Source organism: Physcomitrium patens, chromosome 4 (genome assembly GCF_059467195.1).
Source record: "Physcomitrium patens ecotype Gransden chromosome 4, ASM5946719v1, whole genome shotgun sequence".
Classification (NCBI taxonomy): domain Eukaryota; kingdom Viridiplantae; phylum Streptophyta; class Bryopsida; order Funariales; family Funariaceae; genus Physcomitrium; species Physcomitrium patens.
This window is the reverse complement of record NC_143413.1, coordinates 783,053-798,338: the sequence shown is the minus strand read 5'-3', so window position 1 is coordinate 798,338 and position 15,286 is coordinate 783,053. Positions and strand designations below refer to the sequence as shown.

General features: G+C 33.6%; 1 protein-coding gene across 5 annotated transcripts; it reads left to right on the top strand.

Moving 5' to 3' along the window:
• The first annotated feature begins 677 nt into the window (after nt 1-677).
• On the top strand, nt 678-4,550 carry LOC112281249 (uncharacterized). Of its 5 annotated transcripts, XM_090249427.1 has the most exons (4): nt 1,129-1,419; nt 1,813-2,864; nt 3,028-3,793; nt 3,970-4,550. In XM_090249427.1, the coding sequence occupies exons 2-4, from the start codon at nt 2,451-2,453 to the stop codon at nt 4,101-4,103; spliced, it is 1,314 nt and encodes a 437-aa protein (XP_090105553.1). In that variant the 5' UTR covers nt 1,129-1,419; nt 1,813-2,450; the 3' UTR covers nt 4,104-4,550. The 5 variants fall into 5 exon arrangements, with proteins under 5 accessions (XP_073389261.1, XP_073389262.1, XP_073389260.1 ...); XM_073533160.2 differs by having other exon boundaries at nt 678-2,864; nt 3,028-3,859; XM_073533161.2 differs by having other exon boundaries at nt 866-2,864.
• The last annotated feature ends 10,736 nt before the right edge of the window (nt 4,551-15,286 follow it).

The window sequence follows — 15,286 nt, the reverse complement described above, 5'->3', positions numbered from 1 at the left end:
TGTTGGAAAAAGACTGAATTTTTTGTTTAGAGATATCTCACATTTTAAAATCTAGTCTCCAGTTACATGACACTGAAATTTAGACTTCTCGAAAGGCTCGAATGCGCCATTTATATATCACTCGTTGCTTCTCTCTCACCTAAAGTTTATCACTTCTTCCTACAATAAATGTCACGAATGGCTTACTCAAAACGTAAAAAAATCACCCGCAGCTTAGAACCTGCTTCTGAAGTCCATGGCAACTTGCAAAGGAAAGCATTTCCGCATGCTGCAAATGGGAATCGGCTGGGCAACAATCGAGGATCTGAATTTCCTCGAAGCACACAAACCTGCATGCTCGTGACACAGAGAATCGACAAACATGGTCTTGCAGTCAGTTGACAGACAGATCATTTCAGGCCCTCAGCTTCGGCTGTGGTCTCCACAGCTGGAATGTGCCAGAATTCCTTGACTTTTCACCTACGAATCCTGCACGGACAGTCTCCACTCAATTCATGCTCTGGAATAGTTCAGTCAACCATGTTGCGGAGATGTGCGTGTATTCAAGGTTTGCGAAGGTCGGAGGAACATCCCCGCGAGGAATCATACACAAGGCTGTGTTGTCCCATGCTGGGTTCTAGATTCCTTGTTTTCTAGATGTTGGAGACGAAGCTGCTAGAGTTTGGTGGAGCCCGAAGAACCATCGTGCACCGTTCATTATGGATGCCCCACACTAGTCGTAGAGGGATCTTATATGAACTTGCATAAGCTCATATTCTGAAAAGAAATGAAAACGTGAGATGCTATCGCAGTCGGTGAAAACGACAAACAATAAAACATTGCGACATCTTGGCAATCGAAATAGTCGGTTTTTAGTGTAGCAGATTCTGAAGCACCCTCTGCGGTGATGCTAGGTATCTGTAGATTGCCGTTTTAAGCTCAAATGCTTTCGAGTGTTCACGAAGAATTCTAAACACGTGGTGTGTGTTAATACGTAGCAATGGGGTCGTGACGATCAGTCACGCGATACTCCAGGATCCTGGAAAAAGAAATCTCGACGGGAATTCCTGAGGAAGGGCAATCAGAGACGCGTATGTTAGATTATACAATCAATGACGAGGCTATGGATTTTGCGATATTTATCTGTCGGTTGTCTTCACAAGAGACGAACTTGCTAGCACCCCAGGACTTGGCTACGGACCGACACCATCATTCGGACTCAGGGAGTGGCAAGCGTTGTGGTGCATCGAAACTGTTTTAGTGCATAGCCCCGATGTTAGCTGAGTGTTTGCATCGTAGTTGATCCACAGTATTAAGGGTGGGAGATCTTGTCAGAAGTAGTTCATCTGGGGCTTCACATCCGACCTTGTGCTCGAGAAGCTTGGAAGTGCCCAGGGCCTAAATCTTTGGTGGACGCCAAGTTGACCACTGTTTCGTCAGGTGTGTAATGCTTGTGTGCTTAAATTTCTGAATTTTTACCATCAGTTTTCTTCAAAATGTCTCTTATTTAATTTTACTCAATTTTTTAATTATTGTTTGAACATTAGCCTCCCCTCATCACAAGCTGGTGAGATAGAACTAAAGGTTTTTCGGGTGTCCTCACTCCCCATGCTTAAAAGAAGTAAATATTCCAGACTGTCGGCGTGATTACAATTTTCGTATACTGCATTGCTCTTGAGACATGAGTGCTCAAACTCTATCGTCAGTGCAACGCTGGTTAATATCTATCTCTAATCGACAGTTGTTTCGCAACTTTTCTGATTATGGTGTTCACTTTTTGCTTCGTTGCGATGAGTGCAAACTTATTCTTCGAAGACTGCCTCACACTTCCAGGTTGCTGTCGAACCTTGCTGATTAGAATCCCATTTCAATTCACCAGCCCACGGCATGGCCTCCCCTGTATCGGTATCAGAACTGGTGACGGCGATGATGGCCTTGAAGAACATGTATGATCAACACCAGGAAAACAAACAGGAGGTGAAAGTACTGCAGGACTTCATTGCAGAATACAGCGAGCATGTGCCCAGTATTCAACAAGCTTTGAAGGATCGCAAGAGTACTGGTGTTGCTGTTACTGTGCTCAATAAACTGGAGTCGGACCTCGAAGAAGCCACAAAGCAGCTAAAGAAGTGGGCTGCAGATAGAAATTTCTTCCGTGTCCTCAAATCGACTGACAGGAAGGGTAAGTTGGAAACGTTGGTCCGAAATTTTTTGACTTCTGTGCAAAACAACGTGAACATGCCAATTATGTCAGTGGTGGTGTGCAATCCCCCGGAAACACAATCTCATGGTTCTTCGTCAGACGTAACACCACTGCATTCGATGGAAGAAGTCAAGTTGGTATTGACCACGCTGATTGGTCGCATGGATTGTGATACTGCTTCGAAAGCTAAGAATGAAGCTTCTGGGAAGATATATTGGCCGCCATTACTAGTCTCGAGGAGGCTATCACAAAATATTCCGATGACTTCATGGATCCTATTTTGCACACGCTGATGATTGATCCGGTCGTGGCAACCAACGGCCATACTTACTGTCGGTGGACCATTATCGATAACAACATGATTAGAGATCCTCACGATCCGAGCAAAGACTTGACGATTATGGTAGACAACGTGAATCTGAGGAGGGGGCTGTTTGATATGTTTCCCGAGCAAACCGAAAAATATCGGCAACGTCGACAGGAGTATCGATGCAAGGCTTTATCCTTGGCTAGAAGTAATCAACTGGCAGATGCTGTTGTTGCCTTACAGCATGTGTTAAAATGGAACGAAAATGATGAGGAGTGCGCTCTTGCACATGATGAGGTGAAAGAAATACTGAAGAATATTGACATTCAACATTCGCATGATATGCCCGATCCATCTCCTTCGAATGGAGACCAGGTAAGAATCTTGACATTTCAAGACTCACATGGTTGGAATAAATACGACTTTGGTAATAACTTCGAGGGAGTTGCATGCTTAGATTGTTGTCGTACGTAACTTCTTCTTCTCTACTTTAAGATTACATGCAACTGGTTCAAGCATAGGGTTGGCTTGTTTGTAGAGCTTAAGTCGAGTTGGTGACAGCATGATTAAGAAAGACACGTTGGAAATCCCCAATTGGTGGGCACAAGATGAAGTTAGGTTACCAGATACAGGTGAAGGTGATGACGAGGCTGATGGAACTGATGGATCAACTCACCCCTGTGCACACACAGCTGAAAATGATGAATTGGATTTGTCCAAATCAGAGGTGGAAGACACGGATGCGTCGGTTTCCGTTGAGGCAGAGGGGAGTGACACGGAGGCAGTATATTCAGAAATCGGATCCCTGCTCAAGCTCACTCTGAAGAGAAGATGGTTTCGTGGTCATTCAAAAACAATCACCTCTGTCCACTGGAGTCCTGGTGATTATGAGATAGTGACTGCTTCTAAAGACAAGACTGTTATTATCTGGGAGATTAAATACCGTCCTTCTCATGAAAAACCTTCGGGTTGTCTTCCGAGCTTGCGTTGGCAAAGTGATTGGAAAACCGAGAAAGTCAAACAGTTTTACGAAAGCCGTAAGCAAAACCTGTCAGGAAGAGTCAAGATGACATTGAAGGGGCACTCAGGACCGGTGAATTGCGTGGGATACGATGTCAGTGGAAGATGGATAGCAAGTGCATCTTCAGACAAGTCCGCAAAAATCTGGAATGCACGAACGGGTTCTGTCGTACAAACTTTAAGAAGTCATTCTGACGATGTAACATGCGTCGCTTGGAGTAGCCTAGGCTACCTGGCAACCACGTCCGCGGATTGTACCACCTTGATTTGGGATGGGAAAACGGGTAAGAAACTATGCACGCTGGGGGGTCACACAAAGGAGGTTACATGCACAGCTTGGAGTCCAACTGGTAACCGCCTGACCACAACATCAAAAGATTACTCAACAATTGTGTGGGACATTTACGGAGAACTTTGGAAGCAGTTACTAACCTCATTGCCACTGCCTCGGATGATGCAGAAACAAGTATTTTCGCTGGTGTTCCCAAGTCAGGGACATGGAACACACACAATATCCTTCGCAGGGCATTCACGACCAGTGACGTCTTTGGCTTGGTGCCGGAGAGGCAACTACCTGGTAACTGCATCTGCTGATAAGACTCTGAAGACATCGTTTGTAGGACATAAATCAGATGTATCATATTCCGTGGATTATCTTTTTGATTTTTTGAGAAAAAACAACACGAATGGGGGGTATTGACGAGGGCTAAGGCGAAGAGGTCAAGGGGTGAGAGTAGGGGTTTAAACAGACACATTATATGAGTCACCTATCGTGCAAGTGGCCGGAGATGAACCCGACACCTGCCTGAAAGTAACGTAACCAGTCTCCCCAGATGCTGACTATGGATTATGATTTCACATTATTTGTATTTGTGTTAGTTTTGCCCACGCGGTGCCCATGTGCAACGGGCGAGCAGCAGGCTGGGCAGAAGTTTGCAGGTCCACAAGTTCTTTCCAATCAGTGAACGACGAACTGTACAGTGGCACCCTTGACCTATATAAAAATAAATAACCAAATATCAGATTAAGATTTAAAACTCATTTAGTATAATAGTAAAAATAAATAAATAAATAATATGAAAAAACTCTCTTTTATTTGATTGTTCTAGAATAATAATAAAATTAAAAGATTCCAACTTTTATTATGAAGAGGTTGTTAAGTAGGATTTGGACAAAGATTTTAGAATCTTAGTATTAAAAGATTTTTTCTTTTAGTCTCACATTGATATAATGATGGTGCTAACATTTATATACTAGTAATGAGGGCCTTCTTTTGTTACAAAAATTAATAATATAGCAAGTCTGAATAGACTAAACAATACTTTTTTATAATATTTGTTGAAATATGTATATCATTAGTTACTTAATTTTTTTAAAATAAATTAAATTAGATTCTTTTTTGGGTGATTTTTTTCTTTTCTGTTATACATGTTTCTTCACTTCTAGACAATGTTTTGATTTTTTTTACATAAATAATTCTACATTATAAAAGTAAGTTTGAGATTATTATAGAAAATATGATTAATTTTTTGTAAAAATAAATATTAATTATTAACATTATAAATTTTAATCATAATATATTTTTAGCTATACCATATAATATAGATGAATTGAAGAATTTGAATTATAATCTTTTTTTTAATAATAATAAATTTTATCAAATAGATTTAGAAAAAACTAAAAAATTTAATAGAGCCTTAATAAAATAAATTAATTAGTTTTTGCAAAATTTTGTACATAAAATTTGTATAGTTTTTTTATTAAAAAAATAATAAAAAATAATAACAATGATATTGTATATGTAAAATAAGTTTTAAAATATGCAAGTGCTCTTAATAATATTTCTTTTATACTTTATCATGTTTATGATTGTTTGTAAATAGTATAAATAATATTAGTGTAAAAATAAAGCAATAAAAGGTGGTTGTTATTAAGATTATTAATTTAAATGCCATTATTTTTTATACATAGTGAATATAATAAAATAGATGAATAATTTTCCTTAGTATTCTAAGGTTTTGGTTCTTTTAAAATAACTTCTTTTAAGTAAGTATTCAAAATAAGATATTATTAAATGAAAAATTAAGTTATCTTTATTTTGTAATTTTTTTCTAGATTTTTTATTAAAGATCTACTAATGCCATCTCTTATATTACAATATACACCTTAATCTTCCTTTATGTCTTCTTTTGAATTGCCTTGATGGCATTCCCATGATAGATTTTCCATTAAGACGTGTTCTTTTTTGTGAACATTTGTTTATTTTTCAAGATGGCACTATACAAGTCTTTATAAAAATATACCTATATGTTATTCAAATATAGGTATAACAACTTTGTACACTTTTGATTAATTTTAGATTTATCAACTTGACATATGAGACTTAAGAGTTTGTGGCTATATATTGAATCAGACACAAAAATCTAAAATTTGAAAGCACCAATGATAGCTACAAATTCAATGATAGACACAATTGACATATAAGACTTATGAATTTTTTTTTTTTTTTTTTTTTTGTTTTTTTTTTGTTTTTTTTTTGAAGTATCTATTATTGTATTGAATGATATTGCTCCAAATGTAAATTTAATATGTGAATATCTATTATGATTCATTAAAATATATATCAAATATTATACATATTTACTGGAACTGCTCAAAGAGTTTCCTTTGGCGATATGCATCAATTTACAAATTATCAATTTCAGATTCTCAATAACATTAAAAACATTTATATCTCCATGTCCTAATATAGTAGACATCAAAGGGTACTGGCCTTAATCATTCATAAAAGAGGAAACAATTCCATCTTTTATTAATTGGCTTTAGGTGGTGCAGTTGAAGGAATGTTAATCACGACCATGTTGAAGATTTCACACTCCTGTAGAAAAAGTTTTGTTGACCCCAGTTTTCACCTCAAAGATATGGTGTTTTATTGTTGCTATTTTTCCTGCAAACATTGACAAACCATCAAAACGTCGAAGAATCACAACTGCCCCGAACAGCTGATTGGGCTTCTGATCATCAGGTGCAGAAGCCTTGCTCACCAGGACCAAAGTTTAGTGTAAAAAACCGTGGCGGCCCGCTTGATTACGTTGTCATCTCATCACCAAGCTCTTCCTCCCTTCGCAAACCATAATCAGGCCAACGTTGAGGAGGATGAGGAGCATTCATTCACGTGTTCAAGATCAGTCAGACTGATGCAACTCCAGTGGAAGGCGGTGGTTGCATCGAGGATCATGCGCATGAGTTCCGGTCTCGTCTACTGCAACTCACTGGTATCAATCAGAGCCATTGCCCGGTTGCTCTCAGGCTTGCTCCATATGGCACCTTCGCTGGGCGAAGAGTACGCCATCTGGAGTGCTGCCTGACACCGAACACTTGAATATCTTCGTCGAGCTACCGAAAGAGCAAAGGCAATTCCTTCCTGTCCACTAGGAGGTCTGAACATTTTGCGCAACAAATTGAAAAGTATTTGCAACACAGTTTATAGATATATCCTGGGGATCGTTGCAGCAACATCCAGCTGCTTTCACTTGCACTTCACGCATAGCTTTCAGAATGCAAATCAATGTTTATATATTTAAAATTATTCAGATTCGGTCAAGGCATTTATTTTAATAAAATTGACATGGAACTGGAAATTGCAAGGCTTGAAGGAAAAACACTTGTGCGCAGAACACTTGTTGAGGTGTATTTTTATGATTACATTCTTCTTATTATGACCCGAAATGGGTTTGTGCGTGGAGTAACCTCCAACGGTCCTTGTTAACTTGCTATAATAAGGTCAACAGCATCCTTCTTGTGCGCAAACTGAAAGGGAAGCTGCGGCATAGACTCACACCGACGAAAACTTAGAAAAATATCTGAAGATTCAAAATACTTCATTTCAGATACTCAAATTAGAACAACAGATTTCGTATCCGAGTTATCATTTCAGCAGGTTTTCTTTATTCAAAGGCGGATATCTTCAGAGTGAAGCAGTTGATCGTGAAAAAGAGGCCATGTTTGGGACATGGGATGAGCTTCACCCGCCGTGACAGAGTCGCTGTTCTGAAGCTATCATGAGTTCAAGTGTAACTACATTATTCAATTGATCCATCACTTTGTTTTGGTAGTTTTAATATAAATTATAATAAAGTGACGCATTCAATTGAACTTTGGTAAGGAGATCAGCAAGGTTATTTGTAGATTCAATTTTTTTGATCTTAAGTATTTGATCAATAATCAAAACGTGGATATAACTAAAATACTTTAAATCAATATGCTTTGTCCTATTTCCTTTAATGAAACCAATTTTCATTTGTGCAATACAAGCGCTATTATCTTCATATAAGATAGTTGGAGAATCATCATATGAAAGTCCATAAGTTGTTTGAATGAGTTTATTGATTAATTGCAATCAAATATATTCTTAAGATGCTTCATATAAGGTAATAATTTTTGCATGGTTGAATGAAGTTGTAGTTATAGTTTGTTTCACTAATTTCCATGATATTACAACTCCATATCTTAAGAATACATAGCTTTTTTGAAATTTAGTTGTTATAATATCAGATTTATATCCTGTATCAGAATATCCAACTAATTTTGGATCTATAGATTGTGTGTAATATAATCTCAAATCTTTTGTATCTTTTAAATAATATAATAAATTTTTGATACCATTCTAATGTCGTAATATTGGATATATACTATGTTTTGCAAGAATACTAACTGCAAATGTAATATCTAGTCTTATAGATGTGGCTAAATATAAAAGTGCTTCAATCATTGCAAGATATGGATATTGTTCTCCTAATATTTTTTCTTCCTTCTCACATGGACGATATGGATCATGAAAATCATCACTATGTCCAACTATTGGTATAGATAATAGATAAGCATCAATCATATTAAATCTTTATAAGATTTGTCTAATATAAGTTAATTAGTAGAAAAAAATGCTACCATCCATGAGATGCATAATCTAAAGACTAATGTAGAGAGTTGTTTTTCCTACCATTTTCATCTCAAATTCACATATAAATAGGCTAATAGCTACAACATATATAGATCTAATATCCACTAGATTAGAATCATCCATATATACAACAATAATCACAAAACTAATTTCATCTCATTTGATAAATAAACAAAGGATTAGCAGATCACTTGTAAATTTATTTATAATTAAATAATCTCAAAGATGTTGGTACCACATGCGTCTGGATTATTTTAGAGCATATAGGACCTTGTATAATTTAATATTGTCTTTGAGCAGGTACATTTGAAATTCTTGTTTTTAAGCTAAGTGGAACTTTCATATAAGTATTTGTATCAAATGAACCATACAAATATGCACTTACCACATCCATTAGACATATCTCAAAGGTGGCATGAACTACTATTCTAGTAATATATCAGAATATAATTGAATTTATGACTAGAAAATATGTCGATTTATAATCAATATCAAACTGTTGGATAAATCCTTGAGCAACAAGATGAGCTTTATAGTAGATTATTTAACCCTTAGCATCTCGCTTGCATACTAATACTATCTTATATCCCACAAGACAAGAAGTAAGAGTGTCTACAATTAGACCAAAGACTTTCTTCTTATACAAAGAAGCATACTCCTCCTTGATGGTAGTTTTTTATTTTAATTAGTTAGAGCAATGCATTGCTTCTTGAATGATTTGAAGTTCAAGATTCTCTTTCTTGTAAGAAAGAGCTTTTACCATCATGAATGCAAATGATTTATCTATTATATTAGATGGTCTATTTCAAAGATCATTTGTAGTACAATATAGAATAGATAATTTTGTATTCAACTTCATTTTTTGCCTCTTAATTTTGAGATTTTCTATTGCATGAGGTGAAGGTATAATGTGCATGGACATATTATTATTAATTGATGGTCTCATAATTTTAGTAGGAACTTCTACAAAAACAATATTAAAATCACCACATGTTATAGCTTTCTTCTTTTGTGGTTGCTTATCTGATCCACGAGTCCTTTTAATTTCTGATGTTGTAACATGAGGTATATTTGTTAGTGGTATTATAATCTAAGTAGATTCATTTTGAGCCTCATTAATTAAAATTCTTACAATTTGAGGCACATCATTGAAGCCATTAGGCATTTTTTTGCAATTTGTTTTAGATACAAAATCTTAGCAACTTCACTTTCAGCCAAAGATGTTCTAGGATCAAGATTCATTGTAAATATTTTTGGTACTCAAAATGTAAGTATTGTATTTCTTTGTTGATTAAATATTCTTTTTTGAAGAAATAAAAATATGTTTTCTTCAAAAAAATAATTTTAAAAATGTGCATGTAATAATGTGTCAATTGATGGGTCAATTATATGAATAATGCTTGGTAAATCAAAACCAACATATATGCCTTCTTGTCAATGAAGTCCAATGGTACGCCACTGAGGTTCTTGTACTAGAATCCAAGTATGGCAATCAAACATATGTAGGTGAGATACATTAGAAACACTACTAGAAATGAGTTCTTCTAGTGTAATAATTTCAAGAGAAGAAGGATGGAGGTGTATTAATGCTGCAACATACAAATTTGTATGATTCCACATAGATGCAAGTAAATTTACATGAAAAAAGAGTGTCTAGGTAATGAGTTGTTTATTCTTTATAAATAACTTTGCAAGTCCATTTTAAACATGTTCATATGGAATACAATATTTCAACTTAATGACTATTGTAGTACAATAGTCTTCAGAGGACTTTGATGCAAATTCTTTTGTATTATTCATATGCAATGTTTTAATAGGATAATTAGGAAAATATACTTGAAAAAAAATAAGCACAAATATAAAATTAGTAAATATCATATTTTAAGAAGATAATAATAAAATATATGATTGTTTGCTTGATGTATCAACAAGGACTAAAAAATAATGAAATGGTCTAGATATTGGATTAATGGGACATAAATATTAAGCATTGGTGGTAATTTGTCAAGGACATGAATTAGAAGATAATGCATGAATCAATGAAATTTGTATCAAAGAAAATATAACAAAATAGAAACAAAGAAATATGTATATTAAAAAAAAAAAACTAGAATTGCTTATTGCCAAAAGACAAGAAAATTTAAGACTCTTGAAACTAGACTAGAAGCAAGAAAAGAGTTGACAAGAGTGAAGAGGGCTTCATTCTTGTCTCTATATATATACTATCTAACTAGAGGCTACGTGGCGATATACTATAGGACCTCCAATATGTCTTGACTTTGTAGGATACATGCCTTGACTTACAAGGTAAGTTTTTCTATATGTTTACTACATAATTAGCTTCTTTTTTAAGCTACCAATATGTGTGACACATGGTTAATTTTTTTACTAAGTTTCTAATCTAAAAATCAACAATAGACACCTATAAAGTCAAAGCAGCATTAATAAAGCTTCTAAATTTTTTTTTAAAAGATATTATAGAATTAACTTACTTTTACTTACTTCTATCTACTTCTACCTATTTATATAGGTAATTACTGGCTTACATGTGTATGTCCATAATATTACCCTTCTTTCTAGAAATGAGTTTTACAAGGAGCAGTCATCATATGTTAAAAAAATCTATGATGTAACAAATTATATTTGCCACATATTCAGATATTTATTCTCTTTGAAGATGATTGATACAACCTCTCAACCATCAATAGTGTTTCATACTATGGCAAGAAGACCACCCTATTATTTGATCATTGTTGAGGCCTTCATAACTTCCTTCAAATAAAACATTTGGAACTCTGTCAAGAGTTGTTTCTACCTCTAATAAAAATTTTAAATGTCAGGAGTCTCTTCCATCGTTGTGATATCAAATGTATTGTATCTTGCCATCTATTCAAGGAAAAACATATTAATCTTAGGAATCATCATCTTGATTGTATTGTCTTGAAGGTTGTGACAATTGCAATGTCTTATTTGGCAAGTCAACAAATAAAGGCTCTTTTGTCAAATTTGCTAGTTATTGGTTTTCTATCTCTTTAGCATTACAAATACAAAGAAGTTATAAATAAAGATTGAAAGTAGAATGTTATCTTCTTTAAATCTTATTTTTTTAATAGAAAAGGTCTTCATCTTGATTTTGATGGATGTCGTCAATGAATAGCCTCCATTGCCTTTGTTGCATTTGCAAGATTCTTTATTGGCTTCCATGTGCATTCACTAATATCATATCTGTGCCAATGGACAAGATATTTCAATTTATTTTAGTGTCGCCTTGAAACTAGAACTTCTTTTACTTAAAATTCATCATTATTGTCCACTTCTATAAGAGGAGGTGGAGCTTATCTTCTTTTTGGTATGTCTACTATCTTGTATGGTTCAAGAAAAGGTACATAGAATACTAGATGGATTTTCATTGATTCTGGTAGGTGTAAGCAATATGCAACTGGATTGATTTGTACAGAAATAGAAAATGGTTCAAGCCTATGATAGTCGAACTTGTCACAAAAGATAAGTAGTCTTGATATTGCAATGAAGTAACTATACTTTGTTACCCATGTGAAATGATGGATATTCTTTTTTATAAACATCCATATTAATCTTTTGTTGCTCTTGACTTTCTTTTAATTGTACCTTCATTATTGCATGTAGCTCTAACAAGAAATTTGCCAAATCTTCTATCACCAGATTATTAGCTTTTGAGAAGTCAAAAGTATCAAGTCATAGATGATAACCATAATTGGCAAAGAAAAGTGTTTGTTTTATAGAAGAATATATTGTGTTATTATGAGCAAATTTTACCAATGACAAAAGAATTGTCCAATTATCTTGTTGGTAGTTGATGGTACATCTTAAATACTACTTTAAAACTTGATTAACATGCTTCATTTTTTGATCTATTTGAGGATAGAATATCAAAGATAATTTTATATATACTTTTAGAATCTTGAGAAGAATCCGTAAAAATCTTACTTCTCTTTTTAAAACATATAATCATCCTTCAAAATAGAGTAGGTTATTTTTGAATTCAAACTTAGAAGTATCTTGAGACTTAAAAGAAGGATTCTTGATATTGTAAAGAGGAAGATTAGAAGACATACTTGATTGGATTTGTTTCACAAGGTTTGAATCAACAACAAATATTGATTTCAGTACTCAAAGATGAAAATACTTTAGTTTCAAGAAAATAATTCTTTGTTGATTAAAAGACTCATTTCTTTCTTTTGATGTAAGATAAGAATGTCTCCAAAGGGCGTTTCATAAACCTTATTATTTTTCGCATTGATATATGATCTTAAAATCAAATCTTAATAGAGACATGCTCCAACGTGCTTGGCAACAATTCAAAATACGTGTTGATATAAAATATTTAAGATTATTATGATTTGTATATATAGTGTTGTATTTCATGGTTTTCTATTTGAAAATACATTGGATACTTAGCTATAGAGAGTTTAGTTTTAACTTATTAGCTAAGCTCTAATAAGTTATTTAACCTTAAAAGCAGAAGACAAATAAATACTATAATATCAAAAAGTTATTATATTAATAAATCTTTTTATATTTAAGAAGGTTTGTACATAAGGCCTTCTAAAATATCTAAAAAAATTCTAACATTCTTGGCTATACCAAATCATAGCTAACCATTTGTTGGTAGATTAGGTTTTCAATAATTTCAAAGGAAATCCACAATCTCCTCTCAAAAGCTCATCTTTATAAAAAAATTGAACCATAGTTCTATATATCCATCTTCAATATATATATAATGTCTTGGCTCCCAAAACACTCCTTTATTTTGTATAAAATGCTTAAGTTATAATAAAATCCCTTCAAAATATAATATTTCTACAAAAGATTTCTTCTTCTTAAACTTTAAAACTTCATATCTCTTGATCCAACTATTCAAATTTTTCCAAATTCACAAATATTATAGAATTCACCCTTAAGATTTATCTTACAAAAATTCAACTATAAATTCACTATCGATAGTTTGGCATCTTAAAAATCCTACTAGGTGCTCTAAAACCCAAATTCACAAGTACCTAAGTACTATTTTCTTTATATCTCTCAAATCTAAGATCCAAATATCACAAAACTTATATATAAAGTTTGATTACATGAAAATACACCTTCTTGGAAATTCTTAGCCAAAATCTTGTCAAATTGCACAAGATATAACTCAAAACACAACCACTAGAAATTCGGATCACTTACTACCCTTAGATTTGCAAGTGCTGACTTCAACCTCTAATATCTCCTTCATTCAAACTTGAAATCCATTAAACAATATGCCAAAAGTGTAGCCGAAAAAGTGCTCTCTTCAATCCAAATTGCCGATCTTCTATTGCTTTCTATACGTGTGCGTTATATCCAAAAGAATGACAGTAGGTACAAAATCAATACTTAACTTTGATCGCCCATATTTCTTTCATATAAACTCCAAATGAAACAAAATTTGCACCAAAACCATAGCCAAAATCCTAAACTTGCTGATCCTAGCCTTTAAAGCCCAAATGCCTCCGAAAAACTAATCCTAATCTCTATTATGGTGTTAGAAACATAGTCCTTAGAACCTTCTAGAGACAAGTTTCTAGAATCTTTTAGAAATAAATCTCTGGAACCTTCTAGAAGCTTCTTAGTTAATAGAAGTTGCTTGAGAAGCTTCCTAGTTAGTAGAAGTTGCTTGAAAAGCTTCTTAGTTGGTGGAAGTTGCTTGAAAATCTTCCTAGTTGGTGGAAGTTATTTGAGAAGCTTCCTAATTGGTAGAAGTTGCTTGAAAAGCTTCCTAAATAGGAGTATATATTGGAATCGAGGTTGAAGAGTTCTTCAGTCTCGACAACACATCTCTTGGAGCTCTAGCTCACCTCTTTGGTGTTGTTCTTGAACTCATTTGATTAATCTAGTTTTTGCCAGCTCTTCTTGAACCTCTTATTAGATTTTGAGCTTGTATTTCTGTATCCGTGACATATAGCCTCGGGCATCCTTCTCAAAGCCTATTGGTCATGATTTTTGACCAATAGAAATAGAAATTTTCATCATCCATCTCCATTCATCTATATAGATGTCCTAAACTCTCTTTTTATTACCAAAATCTCTCTCCAATTCTTTTCTTTACAAGATTTACTGAATATATGTCATATTTTACATCATATAAAAGAAATAGAATAAGACTTTGAGGGTCACCAATATCTAACAAAGGTCACTCTAAATATTTAAAAATTACTATTAATAAGAACAACTTCAAAGTCACTATCAAAAGAAAATAAAGTTATATTAATTCTAATAGAAATCCTTTTAAACTATCTTTTCTTGAAGTTGTAATTTATCCATATTCTACAATCAATAAAAATCTATTAACATGGCTTTTACCATATTATCTAATATATTATGTATTAAATATATAAACACATTATTTTCACATGGTAGCCAAATTACAATACGAAAATGGTGACTAGATTAGAAGTGCCTTCTTGATGATGATGCCATTCTTAAAAAGAATCCATGATTACAAGAAGCTCTTTGTCGTAGATTTCATAGTTAACAGCGGCTGCTAAAACTTTTTTAAAATAAAAATCTACTAGGTGAAGTTTATCATCTATTCTTGTTTGTGATAATACAACACTCAAAGCAAATCTTAATCTGTTTGTTTTTATAAAAATATCTTAGAAAAGTTGACGCAATATAAGATTGGTGTAAAAATAAAGGCTAACTTTAAAGCTTTAAAAGATACTTTAATTTTTTGCTCTACTCGAATTTGTCTTTGTAAATCAAACATATAAGTGGGATTATAATTCAAGAGAAGTCTTTGATGAAGATACAATAA